This window comes from Oryx dammah, unplaced genomic scaffold (assembly GCF_014754425.2).
Source record: "Oryx dammah isolate SB20612 unplaced genomic scaffold, SCBI_Odam_1.1 HiC_scaffold_18, whole genome shotgun sequence".
Lineage (NCBI taxonomy): Eukaryota > Metazoa > Chordata > Mammalia > Artiodactyla > Bovidae > Oryx > Oryx dammah.
In genome coordinates this window covers 34,098,961-34,115,513 of record NW_024070202.1, presented here as the reverse complement: position 1 = coordinate 34,115,513, position 16,553 = coordinate 34,098,961, and the positions used below count along the sequence as shown (strand labels likewise).

General features: G+C 39.9%; 1 protein-coding gene across 1 annotated transcript in view; it reads left to right on the top strand.

Annotated features, from left to right (window-relative positions):
* GRM3 (glutamate metabotropic receptor 3) overlaps positions 1 to 16,553 on the top strand; it is a 242,094-nt gene that overhangs the window by 153,747 nt on the left and 71,794 nt on the right. Inside the window, exon 3 of the mRNA XM_040260708.1 lies at positions 5,697 to 6,552. Within this exon, the coding sequence (XP_040116642.1) occupies positions 5,697 to 6,552 (856 nt within the window). The remainder of the gene's footprint in view (positions 1 to 5,696; positions 6,553 to 16,553) is intronic.

The window sequence follows — 16,553 nt, the reverse complement described above, 5'->3', positions numbered from 1 at the left end:
AATAATAGGGAATGACTACTCAGGTTCCTCCAGCCAAGGAGACAGTGCCTTAAGAAATGAAAAAGGATGGACATATTATAACTTGAAATATATCATTGCTATACTGTAATGAGAGACATTGCATATGGCAGAGGTTAAGAGCTTGAATTGCAGAATGAATTGAATAAGAGGAGAAGGGGACAACAGAAGATGGGATGGTTGGATGGCATAACCAACTTGATGGACTTTAGTTTGAGCAAGCTCCGGGAGTTGGTGATGGACAGGGAAGCCTGGTGTGCTGCAGTCCATGGGGTCGCAAAGAGTCAGACACACTGAGCTACTGAACCAAACGGAACTGGGAAAGTAAGCATAGTGTCAGACACCTGGGACGCAAGATCCCCAGGTGCTCTTTGCCTCAGTTCCTCAATCTATAAAATGGGAAAATGGTAGTATCATCCTCATAAGATTGTTATGAGGATTAAAGGAGATAATACAGCTATAACAGTCAATCTAAAATTGAATCTAAAGAAAGCAAACCACTTAATAATTCCTCTTTGACTTTAGCCACCCTTGGATTCCTGGTAGATTTTTGCAACATTCAACTTGGCATCTATACCCTCATTTTCCCCTAGTTTTCTTATTTTTTCTTCACTTATATGTAATTTTAACTTAAATCCAGAAACATACATCTCTTCCTATGTAATATCACCTAATTGCCAGAAAAGAAGGCTAGTCCTTTGGAAAAATCAAAAAGCTGGGCTCCACTCAGCTTTTTTGCTTATTGGTTATATAAATTTCAGAAAGTCACTTCACTCTGTGAGCTTCAGTTTCCTCACTCACCTATAAAGCAAAAAGCTTAGATTAGCTTCACAGCTCCTTCTAGCTAAAAATGTAATGATCTCATAGCTTATTTATGTTTTTTTCCAAAGTCACTGATAAAAATTTAATCTTATGTGACCACCTCATATAGAATTTCTTCTAAGCTATTCTATTTTAGTATGTTTAAATTTTTATCCAATTCCTATCACTTTCCCCTTTTCATAAGAATCTAGGTAATGTCACCAATACCTTGTTGTAGTCAGAGTTCATGGCTACAACTCCTCCCTAAATGGTCCAACTAATGTTGGAAGATTCTACTGAAATTCATTCTCAGTGAATCCATGCTGATTTCTAGCAACTTTTTTGTTCATTTCTAAATTCCTGCATGTTCTCTATAGGGAACTCTGAGAAAAAAAATTACCAAAATATATCATGATTATTGATTTATATTTATCCTGATTTTTCTCTTACTCCTCCCTTTTTATCCTCTGACAGTCTTCCCATTATTAATTTCTCAGAAATTATTAATAGTAATTACCTGATTTAATCTGTGATTTCTTCCAGAATTCAAAACTGGAGGCAAACCTAATTGATTATGAACCCTTCTTATGGTCTTCTCCCCGGCTTGGGTGTGCGAGAACTTTTTCATATATTTGTATCACAATCTCCAGATTAGGAAACATTCTCACAAAGGCACATAAGGAGGCAGAAAGTACTGCGCAGTGTCTTGCTTTCACTCATTTAGAACCAACTCTCCCAACCAGTGATTCGCTCTCTTCTTATCACTACTGCTGCTGCTGCTGCTAGGTCTCTTCAGTCGTGTCCGACTCTGTGCGACCCCATAGATGGCAGCCCACTAGGCTCCCCCGTCCCTGAGATTCTCCAGGCAAGAATACTGGAGTGGGTTGCCATTTCCTTCTCCATTGCATGAAAGTGAAAAGTGAAAGTGAAGTTGCTCAGTAGTGCCGAACTCTTAGCAACCCCATGGACTGTAGCCCACCAGGCTCCTCCGCCCGTGGGATTTTCCAGGCAAGAGTACTGGAGTGGGTTGCCATTGCCTTCTTACCACAACTTCTCCTAAAATATAATTGAGAAACAGTCATAGCAACAATCAACAGCACTCCATTTTCACATTCTGTGCTTTATTCTTCCTAGTTCTCACAGGTTCATGCCAAGCTTGTATATTGTCCAAGGCCTGCCCAAGGACCTAACATACCTACAGGTTTCATCCCTCTCTCTAGTTCTTTCAACACTCACATGGCCGACTGCAGCCTAGCCATCCAGTGGCTTCTTTGGAAATCTTGACTTGTCTGTCTTATTGAGATTATTCCATATTATTTGAATTATTTTTTAAGTTTTCCTACTGCTCTTAAGTTATATACCTTTTTATTAGAGTTTCTAACCATGAAAAGTATCTCTCTACTTTTAAAGTGGTTTTCCCTAAAAGATATAACTAGATCTTTTTGCCCTTCCTCCACTCCTACTAAAACTATAACTGGGTAACTTTCTTCCAAAAGTCCACATTATTTCTCCATCCTAAAATGATTCTTCTATGTTTAAAATGATATCCAATGAAGATGTTCTCTTACATCTTCATGATTTCACAGAAGAAACCACATGGCCAGTAAAGCAAATCAAGAATGTTTCAGATAGCCAGTTTTATGTTAAAAAGAAAGCTCCTAGTAGGAATTAAACCACAATGTTGCTTCTGTTCCTCCCTCCTATTCTTCCTACCTGGGTGCCCTTCTGTGCTTCAGACCTCAGATTCGCAGTCACACAGGAGACAGCAGACTCAAGGTTATGAGAGGGCAGCTATGGTCCTTCAGGTCAAAAGACCTGCTTCTAAATTGTGATTTTGCCTCTACTTTCTAATCTTATGATCACAAACAAATTTCTTCATCTCAGTTTCTGCACTGCTACAATGGAGAAAACAATATTCATCATAAAAGGCAGTTGTGAATATCAAAGGAGAAAATACACATATAAATACCCAGTACATTAGTCACTGGATTTACAACAGAATAAATAATTTTGAAAATGCACAAATCAAACTAAGAACTTTATTCTTCTCTAGAAGTCAGGCTGGAGAGGGTGAGAGAGGGAAAGAAAATGAGATTTATAATCTGCTTATTTCTGTGGGGTTTAATTTTTATATTAAGCATTTTTACTCATGTAATCTAAGGAAACTAGTATTAAAATGAATGGTTCACCATGACAAAAGGACTTCAACGCTTTGTTCTATCATTCATTTGCATTACATGTGTTTCAAAAATGTAAATGTAACTCTGAACATCATGCTCTGACTATATGATTGCTCCATGCTATTTAAGAGGTAATACAATTGAGATTACACTTTATTAGAGTTCCATTCTCATGTTTAGCTCACTAAATGTTCCTCCTTTTTCTAAAGTAGGCTGTAGTTTCCTCATTAAAACACTCATACACAAGCTATTGTATCATTGAAGTAGAATTGATTTACAAAGTTGTGTTAGCTTCAGGTGTACAACAATGTAATTCAGATATATAGATAGATAGAGATACATATTTATATATCCATATATATTCCTTCAGATTCTTTTCCATTATAGATGATTACAAGATATTGAATACAGTTCCTTATGCTATAGTGTAGATCCTTATTGTTTATTTTGTACATAATCATTTATATATCAGATAACTACTCATAAAATGATAGCAATCGCTGCAGTTGTATTCTAACCCACTACCTACCCAAACCTGCTACAATCATGCGCCTTCCTACCCAGAGAATCTTCTCCATATCGCTATCTTTCTATGCCCAGTTCACTCTCTCTCTTGTATGTCTGCCTTGTTTGTAAATTGTTCTCAGATATCCTGGAGAGGTAGACTTGGAGCCGCAGGATCCTATTCATCAAAAGACAAGAACTTTTTCTTTACTCATATCCCTCTGGGAGAAGGAAGTTTCAACAGTTTAGGATTCTTTCGCTGTGGTTCCTAGCTGCCAGAAATGATGTCTACGGGCATTTTTCAGGTCCTTTCATTCTCTGCCTCCCTGAAGGGTTCAGATCCTGATGAATAGAACTTGAAGATTAGAAAACTGTAGCATCCAGAAGAGATGGTCTCTCCAATGTCATCCAAAGTCTCCATAATCAAGCCAAGCCCGTGCACAGGCAGGGGTCTCATCACAGTCTGCCACAGTGCTACTTACATTCGAAAGAAGCCAGGTACTCAGTACAGAAGTGATGACAGTACTGGCTCAGTGCCATCACAATCAGGCTGAGTAAACAACCAGCACTCCCATGTTCAAATGAATCAGGAGAGTTCATTTTGTTCAGGCTCTCTAGCCCCGAGAAAAAATAAATGGCATACTAGCCTTCATCCACCCACTTACTCATTCACTCACCTCCATTCCCCAAAATTCACTCACATCCTAGAATATATACATATATTAAAAGTCAAGATGCAAAAATGATCTGGATCCTAAATTTGCATTATACTGCATGCTAAGTGCCAGATTTTCTTACTGTTCTATTTGTAGTTACATGAGAGGTACCATGATTTGCAAAGATATAGAAAACATTTTTGATAGCTCTGGGCTATATCAAGTGTTGGTTTTAATAGCAGGCCAGATCTCTGAGAACATGCTGTGTGGCTGTGTATGAATATGGCTGTTGGTTTCCACTGCCAGATGAAATGATGATTAATCAGGACTCAGCTGTCAGTTGTTTGATGTTACTTGTGCTCTTTGCTAACAGCTGCCTACTTCAAGCTGTCCTTCCTACACGTCAAACATAAACCTGAAACCGCAACTTTCAGAAGGGAAAATTCAAAGTTCTCATAGAGTATGTTGGAATAGTCAACATTATTTCCAATTAAAGTCTACTTAGTATATTATGTAACTAAAATCATTGTAAACATAGAAATGTTCAGAATATGTGAGGTAGCCAGGAAAAACAAAAACATTAGATTTACATACAATCTGCATATATATTTTAAAATGTATAAACTTCACAAATACTCTATGCATAAAATGTTCCTTGATATGCTACTGTCACTTTCCTTTTTTATTCTGTAATAAATAAGAAGTGAAATATTATTCCAAGGGAAATTATAAGAAATTTACATTCTTTATTCAGAATAAACTTTAAGCATTTTAAAGTAAATAGTTCTTTATCGACAAGGTCCTCAACACTCCCTAATTTGCTTTTTAATCAAAAATATCACAAAAATAGCATTTGTATGCTTGGGCTATGTATAATCCAAGCAGAAACAAAATGTTAAAAAGGCGAAGAAAATGTTGGTCAAGCTCTTTAAGGTTAGAAAGGCATATCCCTAAACTTGGGGTGGACCAAAAAGAATGGACTTTTTTTTTTTTTTGGCTTAACCTAGATAATAAGTGTCTAATTTGGACTGTCCATGTGGCATACAGTTCCCAAATTAAATTCTTTCAGAGACTGCCTTTTTTAGCAAAAGAGGGGGAAGTGAGAATTAGACAACACCCAGGCTCTTTCTATACAACCACAGCCAAGTTTGTCTAAAAACCGAATTTGGCTAATTCACTGTAGTTCATTGTTAGATTCAGTTATAAGAGGGCTCCAGAAACTTGAAGCAGCCCCCATTCACACCTGAACAGAACTGAGTCTGGTCCAGGATGTAGTATAAAGTCTAGGAGAGAAAGAAACATGCCCTTCTCATTTCTCTTTGTCTTTTCCCAACACTTGAATTACCTGCTTGGAACCTGTTTCCTAATTCCCCAAATACAGTGTCCAGGAAAGCAGCTGGCAAAGCGTCCAGAACAGCTTAGCGATCTCGAGTTGCAAAGGGAGCTGGGTAAAGTATGTTTCATCTTTCCTGTGCAGTCAGTTACCTCCAGATTTCTTTAAAAAATGGTACCTGCCTTGTCTCCCTCCCGCCCCCAGGTGGCAAACCTGCTGAGGCTCTTCCAGATCCCACAGATAAGCTACGCATCCACCAGCGCCAAACTCAGCGACAAATCGCGCTACGATTACTTTGCCAGGACCGTGCCCCCCGATTTCTACCAGGCCAAAGCCATGGCCGAGATCTTGCGTTTCTTCAACTGGACCTACGTATCCACCGTGGCCTCGGAGGGCGACTATGGGGAGACGGGGATCGAGGCCTTCGAGCAGGAAGCCCGCCAGCGCAACATCTGCATCGCCACTGCGGAGAAGGTGGGCCGCTCCAACATCCGCAAATCCTACGACAGCGTGATCCGCGAGCTGCTGGGGAAGCCCAACGCGCGCGTCGTGGTCCTCTTCATGCGCAGCGACGACTCCCGGGAGCTCATCGCCGCTGCCAGCCGCGCCAACGCCTCTTTCACCTGGGTGGCCAGCGACGGCTGGGGCGCGCAGGAGAGCATCATCAAGGGCAGCGAGCACGTGGCCTATGGCGCCATCACCCTGGAGCTGGCCTCGCAGCCCGTCCGCCAGTTCGATCGCTACTTCCAGAGCCTCAACCCCTACAACAACCACCGCAACCCCTGGTTCCGGGACTTCTGGGAGCAGAAGTTCCAGTGCAGCCTCCAGAACAAGCACAACCACCGGCGCCCTTGCGACAAGCACCTGGCCATCGACAGTAGCAACTATGAGCAGGAATCCAAGATTATGTTCGTGGTGAATGCGGTGTATGCCATGGCCCATGCCCTGCACAAAATGCAGCGCACGCTTTGCCCCAACACCACCAAGCTCTGCGACGCCATGAAGATCCTGGACGGGAAGAAGCTATACAAGGATTACTTGCTGAAAATCAACTTCACAGGTAAGCAGGAAGCCTTTAATCAATCTTCTATGATGCAAATAGTGGAATCAAAGAAGAATCAAATACCTCTGCCCCAACCCAGAAATCTTTGTTTTAGAGCCACCCAAGCAATTCGAACTGAAATATTCCGAGATGCAATATGATGGGGTTTTGATGTCAGTTACTTATTTTCTAGTGAATATCTTGGCTGGTACACCACATGAGATTGAAGACCCCCTAGGCTGGACTGACCTGCGGTAGCTGCCTAGATGTGGGCTATGCCACATTTGCTCTCTTTCTTGTGATTAGCTGTGGGATATGACACCTGCACAATAAGCATTTAATCTTCTTTAGCAGAACTGACAGCTCTCTAAGGAACATGAACTTCCAAGCTTTCCTTCTGGGTGATTTGGGCAAAAGAGTCTCATAACTTTCACAGTGGGGGTGAGAAAAAAAAAAAAGTCACTCTTTTTCCAGAGCCTAATTAGGGAAGGAAAGAGAAAGACACTCTGAGCATGGTTATTCCTGGCATTCGAATTTATATCTTCTGCTGTACAGCAGCATTTCCATGTTAGTATTAAGAGTTGTGGATTTTTCTCAGATTATCTTATGAAATGAAACTGTTGTCCTGGGAGCTTGACTTTAAGCAAACTGAAGACTGATAGAAGTCATTCTGATATAGAAGTGAATATCCAGAGGTGTGTTCAGAGTGGCTTTTGCTGCTCTATTTGTTTATAAATATGGCCTATACATTTCTCAATATAGCACTGTGTTTTAACGTACTACTAACATATAAAAAAACACAACATCTTTAGAATTGCATGCTCTTCTACAGTGCATGTGATATCATTGCATTAAGGTACCAGTTCTGGGGAATTTAGCTTAAACCTAAATCATAAAATGGTAAGTAATATCACTGAGTACAAAAGATATTGATGCCAAAAATATTACAATGATAGAACACTTTCATTTGTCTAAGTTGCTAATCATCTCCCATGCCACTAAGACATCATTCTAGTCTGCAGAGTCTGTTTCAATTGGTTTATCATCCAAGACATGAAAGTTTTTATGCTCAAATCATATTATCAGTGAAGCAAGTAGCAATTCTCACTTCTCCCTTATAGATAATCACTTAGAAGTCAAATGGACTGAAAAATAATCAATGGTAGTACTGGAAGAAGACCCCATGACAACTGGCTTCTTGTCCAGAACTCTCACCCCTACTCTAGCCTAGAAAATAAGCACCAAAATTATCAGCCTGCATTTTTGCACATCCTTTCTGCATTCTACACAGAGATCCAAAAGTAGCTAAAATTAATAGTGTCAGTATTTGCTCCTATTCATCTGATGGATACCATCTCTTACCATTAGAACAGGCACTGAAAATGGTAAAGATAAAGCCTTTCCTGTGCCCTGTATTCCCACAGGTGTATTTCATATAAGAGCATGTGTGTGTGTATGTGTGTGTGTGTGTGTGTGTGTGATATACATGTATACATGTCCAGGATTTATCTCAAAATCCCAGATTAGTTCACAGTGATGACTCCAGAATATAAGAATGGACCACAGAGTCAGTTAAAAAAAAAAAAAGAATATCTTTAAACATAAATGAACTCTTAGATATCTATAAATAGCATCTACAATTCACATAATTCTTAAAGCTGAATAAGATAAGCAACTTCCTTCCCTTTCAGACTACCCTTGGGGTAATCATTCATCTTTATGCACCACAAGTATTAATTAACTCTGTTATTCTAGTTAATTACTCCTTGGTATGCAAATATACAAATATATCTACTTGTTAACAGCTAATAGAATGAAAACTCTTGGATTTCAGAGAGCCTTTGCAAAGTGTTTTTTGTAACCAAAATATTTTCCTTGATTTCACTAATTGAGTCTTAAATAGCAAAGAAAAATTAAGAAATAAGGCCATTATTTGGATAAATGAAACAACAGGATCTTCTTTTTGTCTGCCTTGTTCAATTACTGGCTTCGATTCTACAATTTAGTTTGGCTGTGGAGACCTGACCACAAAGTGCTATTTTCGCCTTCTCAATTTGCTCGACATTACTACTAGTCACTCTCCATCTCTGAAGAGAATAGCAGGGTGAAAAACAGATTCACACTACAGAAAAGAGAGGGAATTTAGACCAGCTACCAGGCACTATGCATAGCAGTAAGACTTGGGCCAGAAAATGCCTTACTATGAGAGGATCCTGAGATGCTAAACTAGCTAAATATGTCTGTTGAAAGAATAAGGTTAACCTAGTAAACTACTGAAAAGTAGATCTGTTTTACATTTTTTTTGAAAAATAGTATCTGTGATTTTCTGACTTGAATACTGAGGCAGTGGATTAGGCACAATAGTGAACACTTCAGCAAACACTGCACAATCTTCTCTTGGATCAAAAAAGTCCTCCTGCACCCATCTGCTTGTTCTCAGTGCATCTACTCCAGGATTCTTCTGGCAGACAGTTGTAGTCAATCCCCTTAGGGCCCTAATCCTCACAGGATGGAAGCTCTAAGCCTCCTGAGAATACTCCTCTGTTCCTGGGTATATTCCTACTAACTAGTTCCAACACTGGCCACTATGAGTATTCCTTAAAGTTAACCAACTGTGAATATTTCTTTTACAAAAGAGATTTTTGCAAAACTATGTATGCTCTGTTAAAAAGAATTCTAAATAGTGAGCCCTCCTGGCATAAGATCTAATGACTCTCTACCTCTCTAGACTCATCTTCTGCCACACACCCAGCATCCACCCTTCCTTTCATTAAGACTACTTGCAGATCACTGTCAACATCATGCCCTTCTTTCTGCCTCTGTGCCCTCTGTATATGCTGTATCCTCTACCTGGAACATGCTCACCCCCTCCCCTTCTGTCAGGTCTAGCCCCTTCACTTATTCCATCTCAACTGCCACTACCCTGGTCCAAGATGCCAACACCCACCTCCAACCCATCCACAGCACAACAGCCAGGATGGCCTTTTACAGTGTTCAGTTCAGTTCAGTCACTCAGTCGTGTCTGACTCTTTGGGACCCCATGGACTGCAGCACGCCAGGCCTCCCTTTCCATCATCAACTCACAGAGTTTACTCAAACTCATGTCCATTGAGTTGGTGATGCCATCCAACCATCTCATCCTGTCTTCCCCTTCTCCTCCCACCTTCAGTCTTTCCCAGCATCAGGGGCTTTTCAGATGTGTCTGTCCTTCGCATCAGGTGGCCAAGCTATTGGAATTTCAGCTTCAGCAGCAATCCTTCCAATGAATATTCAGGATTGGTTTCCTTTAGAATGGACTGATTGGATCTCTTTGCTGTCCAAAGCACTCTCAAGAGTCTTCTCCAACACCAGAGTTTAAAAGCATCAATTCTTTGGCACTCAGCTTTCTTTACAGTTCAATTCTCACATCCATACATAACCACTGGAAAAACCATAGCCTTGACTAGACAGACATTTGTTGGCAAAGTAATGTCTCTGCTTTTTAATATGCTGTCTAGGTTGGTCATAACTTTCCTTCCAAAGAGTAAGCATCTTTTAATTTCATGGCTGCAATCACCATCTGCAGTGATTTTGGAGCCCAGAAAAATAAAGTCAGCCACTGTTTCCATTGTTTTCCCATCTATTTGCCATGAAGTGATGGGACCAGATACCATGATCTTAGTTTTCTGAATACTGAGTTGTAAGCCAACTTTTTCACTCTCCTCTTTCACTTTCATCAAGAGGCTCTTTAGTTCTTCTTCACTTTCTGCCATAAGGGTGGTGTCATATTTAGGTTATTGAAATTTCTCCTGGCAATCTTGATTCCAGTTTGTGCTTCATCTAGTCCAGCATTTCTCATGATGTACTCTGCACATAAATTAAATAAGCAGCATGAAAATATACAGCCTTGACGTACTCTTTTTCCTATTTGGAACCAGTCTGTTGTTCCATGTCTAGTTCTAACTGTTGCTTCCTGACCTGCATACAGATTTCTCAGGAGGCAGATCAGGTGGTCTGGTATTCCCATCTCTTTCAGAATTTTCCACAGTTTATTGTGATCCACACAGTCAAAGGCTTTAGAGTAGTCAATAAAGCAGAAGTAGATGTTTTTCTGGAACTCTGTTGCTTTTTCAATGATCCAACAGATGTTGGCAATTTGATCTCTGGTTCTCTGTCTTTTCTAAATCCAGCTTGAATATCTAGAAGTTATCATGTACTATTGAAGCCTGGCTTGGAAAATTTTGAGCATTACTTTGCTAGCGTGTGAGATGGGTGCAATTTTGCAGTAGTTTGAGCATTCTTTGGCATTGCCTTTCTTTGGGATTGGAATGAAAGTCAGAGGAAGTCATTCCTCTACTCAAAACCTCTTAGAGAGTCTCCCCATGTCACTCACAGTCAAAGTCAAACTTCTAACAGTGTTCTACAAAGTCAAGTCCGGCCTGGCTGGCCCACCCTGGCTCCTGCATCCCTTTTCCTGCTGCTCCCCTGCCATCATCCGTTACCCCCCTCTCTTGCTCACTCCACCCCAGCCAGCCTTGTTTCCAGACTTAGGGGCCTTGTTTCCAGACTTAGGGCCTTTCCACTCCCAATTCCCTCTGCCTGGTAAAGCCCTTTGCCCAGACATCCTTATAGCTAATTTATTCCCTTACTTCCATCGGCCTTTCCTTAAATTCTAGTTTCTTATTGAGGCCCACTTGGCAATGCTTCTGAAGATGGCCATGCCCCCAATCCCTACCACATGTGCCCCTATTTCCCTTTAACCTGTTCTACAATTTTTTTCACTCCATGATTTTTTCACCTTCTTTTTTATCGATAATATTTACATTTTCATGTTTATTCTTTATTGCTTGATCTTCACATTGAATATAAACTCCTGAAAACAGAAATTATTATCAGTTTTATTCACTGCAGTAGCCCCAGCATAATAAGTGTTCAGTAAATATTTGTTGATTATGACTAGCACTTAACACCCATATTTGTGTTTCCTTCTCTGTCTCCATTACTAGACTGTGAACTTTTTCAAGGCAGAAAACATATGTTCCATCGCTGATCTCATACACAACACATTTACTGGTATAGAGTGCACAATATATCAGTGTTTACCAAAGGAAAATAGGATGAGAAAAATAATCAATAGCTTTATAATGTGATTCTTTTTTGTGAAAATTAAACGTATATTTTTTCATTAACAAATGAATTTCAAGAAAGAAAAGTTTATGACTTCTAGAATGACTGGCTTTTTTTTTTTTTTTTAACCTAAGCACTGCCATTGGTTCTATCTTTGTATTTGAGGCAAATTTAAAACCAAAGTGCATCAGCACTGGATCTGGGATTTGTTCCTATTTTATATATGAAGCCCCATAACTGAAAGTAATTTGCCCAAGATCATCATCTTCTTAGTGGCAAGGAGCAAAGTTGAAATCCAGGTCATCAGACCCAGTGCTGCTTTTATACAGACACGGGAACTCTGGGAAGTTGCAGACTTCGATCCCAAACACCTAACACAGTGACTGACATATGCTCACCATTTATTAATGGAGTGCTTATTAAAGGAATAAAAGACAGTCAGTCAATAAGTTCGAAATATGCTTCTTCTTGCTCTCCTTTTCATTATACCTTTAATGCTCCTAGATCACTTTCTCAATTATTTGGAGCTAAGGTTATTCATAAAATAGCCAAACTTTGGAAGCTGAGCCTTAAACCTTAGGATATTAAAAGAAAAAAAAAAAAGCTTCAAAGTATTCTTTTATTAGTAAAATTTTTTCCATCTGAAAGAGCCATGTCATGAATTTTAAAATAAATATTTAAATCAGAATTATGTTTGGTGGCATGAGACTTTTCCAAATCATTTTGAGTAAACTTCCATGCACTCATCATGTAAAAAGAGAGCTTAAACTCACCAATGCAGATAAAACAGATGAGACAGAGAGGGCTATGAAGCAGTTAAAGAAATGCAATGTCACTGGCATTTTGTATGTTCGTGGTCTAATACAATGCCTCTCACTTTTTTTTATGAGACAAGCTCCAGAAAATGGAATAGACTAAAACCATAGAGTTCCAAAAGGCCTTTCTCAAAGAGAAACATTCTTTTATTCCTCACTTGACAGAGGTGGAAATTCAGGATGTCAGCATCATGATCTTCACTTACTGAAACGCCTAAAAGTGAACACAGCTGTCAGGGAGATGTGGTAACTAGAGTGCACCCAATTCAAAAGAAAGCATCCCACTTACTGTGCACACTGCCAGGGTTCTCCAAGGCACAGCCAGCATCAAGCATGCCTTATCTTGGGAATAACACTCATAACATTCCTTTGTGTGATTCACAAGCCTGGGCTAAAATGTTTGAGAATGGAAAAACTGAGAATTTTACACAGTAGGAAACTGATCCAAGATCACAGGAAAAATAGGTGGTAGATCAAATCCTCAAGGTCCTGATGTAGCCACTGATTCCAACTAAAGTTTAGACTTTAGTCCAGGTCCTGAGGACCCAACGGTAAACAAGACAGCTGGAGTTCCAACTCTGTGAAGCTTATGCCAACAGCCAGTCCCCAGAACATCCTCAAAATATAGAAGCAGGATCAGCGAGGCTGCATAAAAAAGAATGAAATAATGCCATTTGCAGCAAGATGGGTGGACCTCGAGGTTGTCCTACTAAGTGAAGTAACTCAGAGAAGGACAAATAGATGATATCACTAATCTGTGAAATCTTAAAAAATGATACAAACGCACTTATTTACAACATAGAAACAGACTTAGAAAACAAAGGTGTGGTTACCTAAGGGGAAAGGTGGGAGGGAAGGGATAAATTAGGAGGTTGGAATTAACATATACACATATTAATATATGTAAAATAGATGACCAACAAGCACCTACTGTATAGCACAAGGAACTGTACTTAATATTCTATAATAACCAATATGGGGAAAGCATCTGACAAAGAATACATACATGTATATGTATGACTGAATCACTTTGCTGCTGCTGCTGCTAAGTCACTCAGTCATGTCCGACTCTTAGTGACCCCATGGACTGCAGCCTGCCAGGCTCCTCCATCCATGGGATTTTCCAGGCAAGAGTACTGGAGTGGGGTGCCATTCCCTTCTCCGAAATCACTTTGCTATACACCTGAAACTAACATAACATTGCAAATCAACTGTACTCCAATATAAACAATTTTTGTTAAAGAATTAGTGGTGCTGCAATAGTATTCTTATCTGGAGAATTCCATGGAGGAGCCTGGCAGGCTACAGTCAGTAAGGCTGCAAAGAGTCAGACACGACTGAAGCAACTTAGCACGCACACACGCGTTAAGTTTTGTGTTCTATTTGGTTTTGAGTTTTGTTTTGGATTGGAAAATCATTGTGTATCTTATGCCTAGAATAAATCTAAATTAACTGAACAAATCTTACTCCCAAGACTTGAATTATAAGTAAAGAGGGAAGCTCCTTGTTAGTACCAGACGTGGTAATCAACAATGGGCTGAACAGTAGAGCACACAGCTGTGAAGGGTTTTTGTTCATTTGTTTGTTAGTTGCTTTTCTCTTTCTCTCTCTCTTTGTGGCACACTTGTCTCCTGGTACCAGCAAAGAGACAGACTCCTGAGATCAGGGGGGCCTCGAGCTCACGGAGATGGTCTAGCTTTGTTCTTATGTTTACAATTCTCCAAACCTAAAAGAGGAGCAGAGGCAGAAAATGCGTAATCCAGCCTCACTGCCCCATTCAGCTCTGCATCTGACTCATCCGGTAGGTAGAATGTTCACTCCTGTTTGGAGCTGTAATCACAGAGCACAGGCCAGGAAGGGCAGGTTTTCTGGGACACTGCACTCTTAAGGAATATGTGTGAGCTGGCCCCAACCCAGCAAGGCTCTCCTCTTGAAATGTCCAGGGCCATCCAAGGCACAGCAAGGAAGCCAAAATGGTAATGGCCACATCTTTAGATGAATGGGCTTTGAAGTTCCTGAAAGAGCAAACTGCTCTTGATCTTGCTTCCTCCCCTGGAACTTTTGTAGTTCCCACAAAAGCACAGAAACTTGTTCCAGCTCTGCTGATCAAAAGCATTTGCAAAATGTAAAGATAAATATCCTGTACTTTTTTTTTTTGCCCCCTTTTCTCTCTGGTCAGCTTCCTGGGGTCACCAGAATAAGATCTAAACCCCCAAAGGACATTGCTCACGCAGTTACTTATTTGTTTATACTTCATGCATCTGTGCTTTGGTCGCCTAGAAGCTTGAGAAATGATTCTCATTTTAAGGTCACACAGTGGAGAACAGGAGCCTCTAGAAAACCTAATTTTCCACTTTGGCCTGAGCTTTCTGCTGCTGCTGCTTGTTATTATGATCATACGGTTGTTATTATTATTACTATGATTCTTTCATAATGCTTACTTTTTCTTGATCCATTTGAAGAGCCGTCCTGTCAATGAAGCAGAAAAACATAATCAACCCCAGTAAAATGGATTTTACCATCTTGCTAATTGGAAAAAAATAATACAATGAATGTGCTATTTCTTCTATTTGTCCAGACTCTGGGACACTGCAGTGTATTTACAAGGACATTACCAGAAAAGGTGTCTGGAGACTGAAGAAAATATTCAGACCATTTTAGAAGATATATAATCAGCATATTCTTCAAAAATAAACTTAGCCTACAATCCTAACTTTCAGGATACCCGGGGAGCGCTTCCTAGGAACCTAGCAAAATTCTCCTAATGCCTAAGCAATGAACACAGCTTCTGTAGCTGATGGGAGCTGATGTTCAGAGCTGAGGAGTAGGCACTGAGGAGGCTGGCTAAGGGACTCAAGGACTGGTCACACTTCTAACCACTCTCTTTTATTTTTTTTTAACTTTTCATTTTATATTGGAGTATAGTTGATAAGGCAATGGCAACCCACTCCAGTATTCTTGCCTGCAGAATCCCTTGGACAGAGGAGCCTGGTGGGCTGCTGTCCATGGGGTCGCACAGAGTCGGACACGACTGGAGCGACTCAGCATGCCTGCCTGCATTAGAGAAGGAAATGGCAACTCACTCCAGTGTTCTTGCCTGGAGAATCCCCGGGACAGAGGAGTCTGGTGGGCTGCCATCTATGGGGTCGCACAGAGTTGGGCATGACTGGAGCGACTTAGCAGCAATAGCAGCAGCATAGTTGATTAACAAAGGGATGATAATTTCAGGTGTACCACAAAATGATTCAGTTATACATATACATGCACCTATTCTTTTTCAAATTCTTTTGGCATTTAGGTTGTTACGTAATATAACTGGGGTCATGTATCTTTTCAGACCATATTTTTCTCCAGATATATGCCCAGGAGTGGAATTGCAGGATCATGTGATAACTCTATTTCTAGTTTGTTAAGGAGCTTCCATTCTGTTTTGCAAAGTGATTGTACCAGTTTACTTCCCTCCAATGGGAAGTAAATTTAACATCTGTAAAATACTTAACAGATGTCCATGGTATATTTAGTCACTGTATATGACATCACTCGGCAAGATTACATAGTAATTCTTCACATTTCCCCCCAAATACCTAGCATTGTACCTGAGGTAATGTAGACACTCCACTTGGGTGTGTTTCATTTCAAAACTATGATAGCTAAATAATTCATTTCGCTAAGATAAATTGGAATTTGAAAAGGTGGCAGAGTCGCCAGAACTTATAGTGCTAAATAACATTTCAGAATATTCAAGTATTTAATTCCATCCAAAAACTATAAAAAATTTTACTAGCACAGAATTGACCCTATATTAAATTTGCACAATAACATCACAAATAAAAGCTTATCCACAAACTAAGCCACTGATCCTAGTATGATTAGATGTCCTAAGACTGACCATTTATACTTGTTTATTATTTAAAAAAATAAAGCTTATCGCAATATAATTGACAAACCACATTTTGCAAGTGTAAAGTGTGTAGCATGTTGACATATTTATATGCTACAAAGTAATTACCATTATAGCCTTGACTAACATCTCCATCCCATTACAGAATTTCTGTGGTGAGAACAATTACCATTACATTTCTGTGGTGAGAACAATTA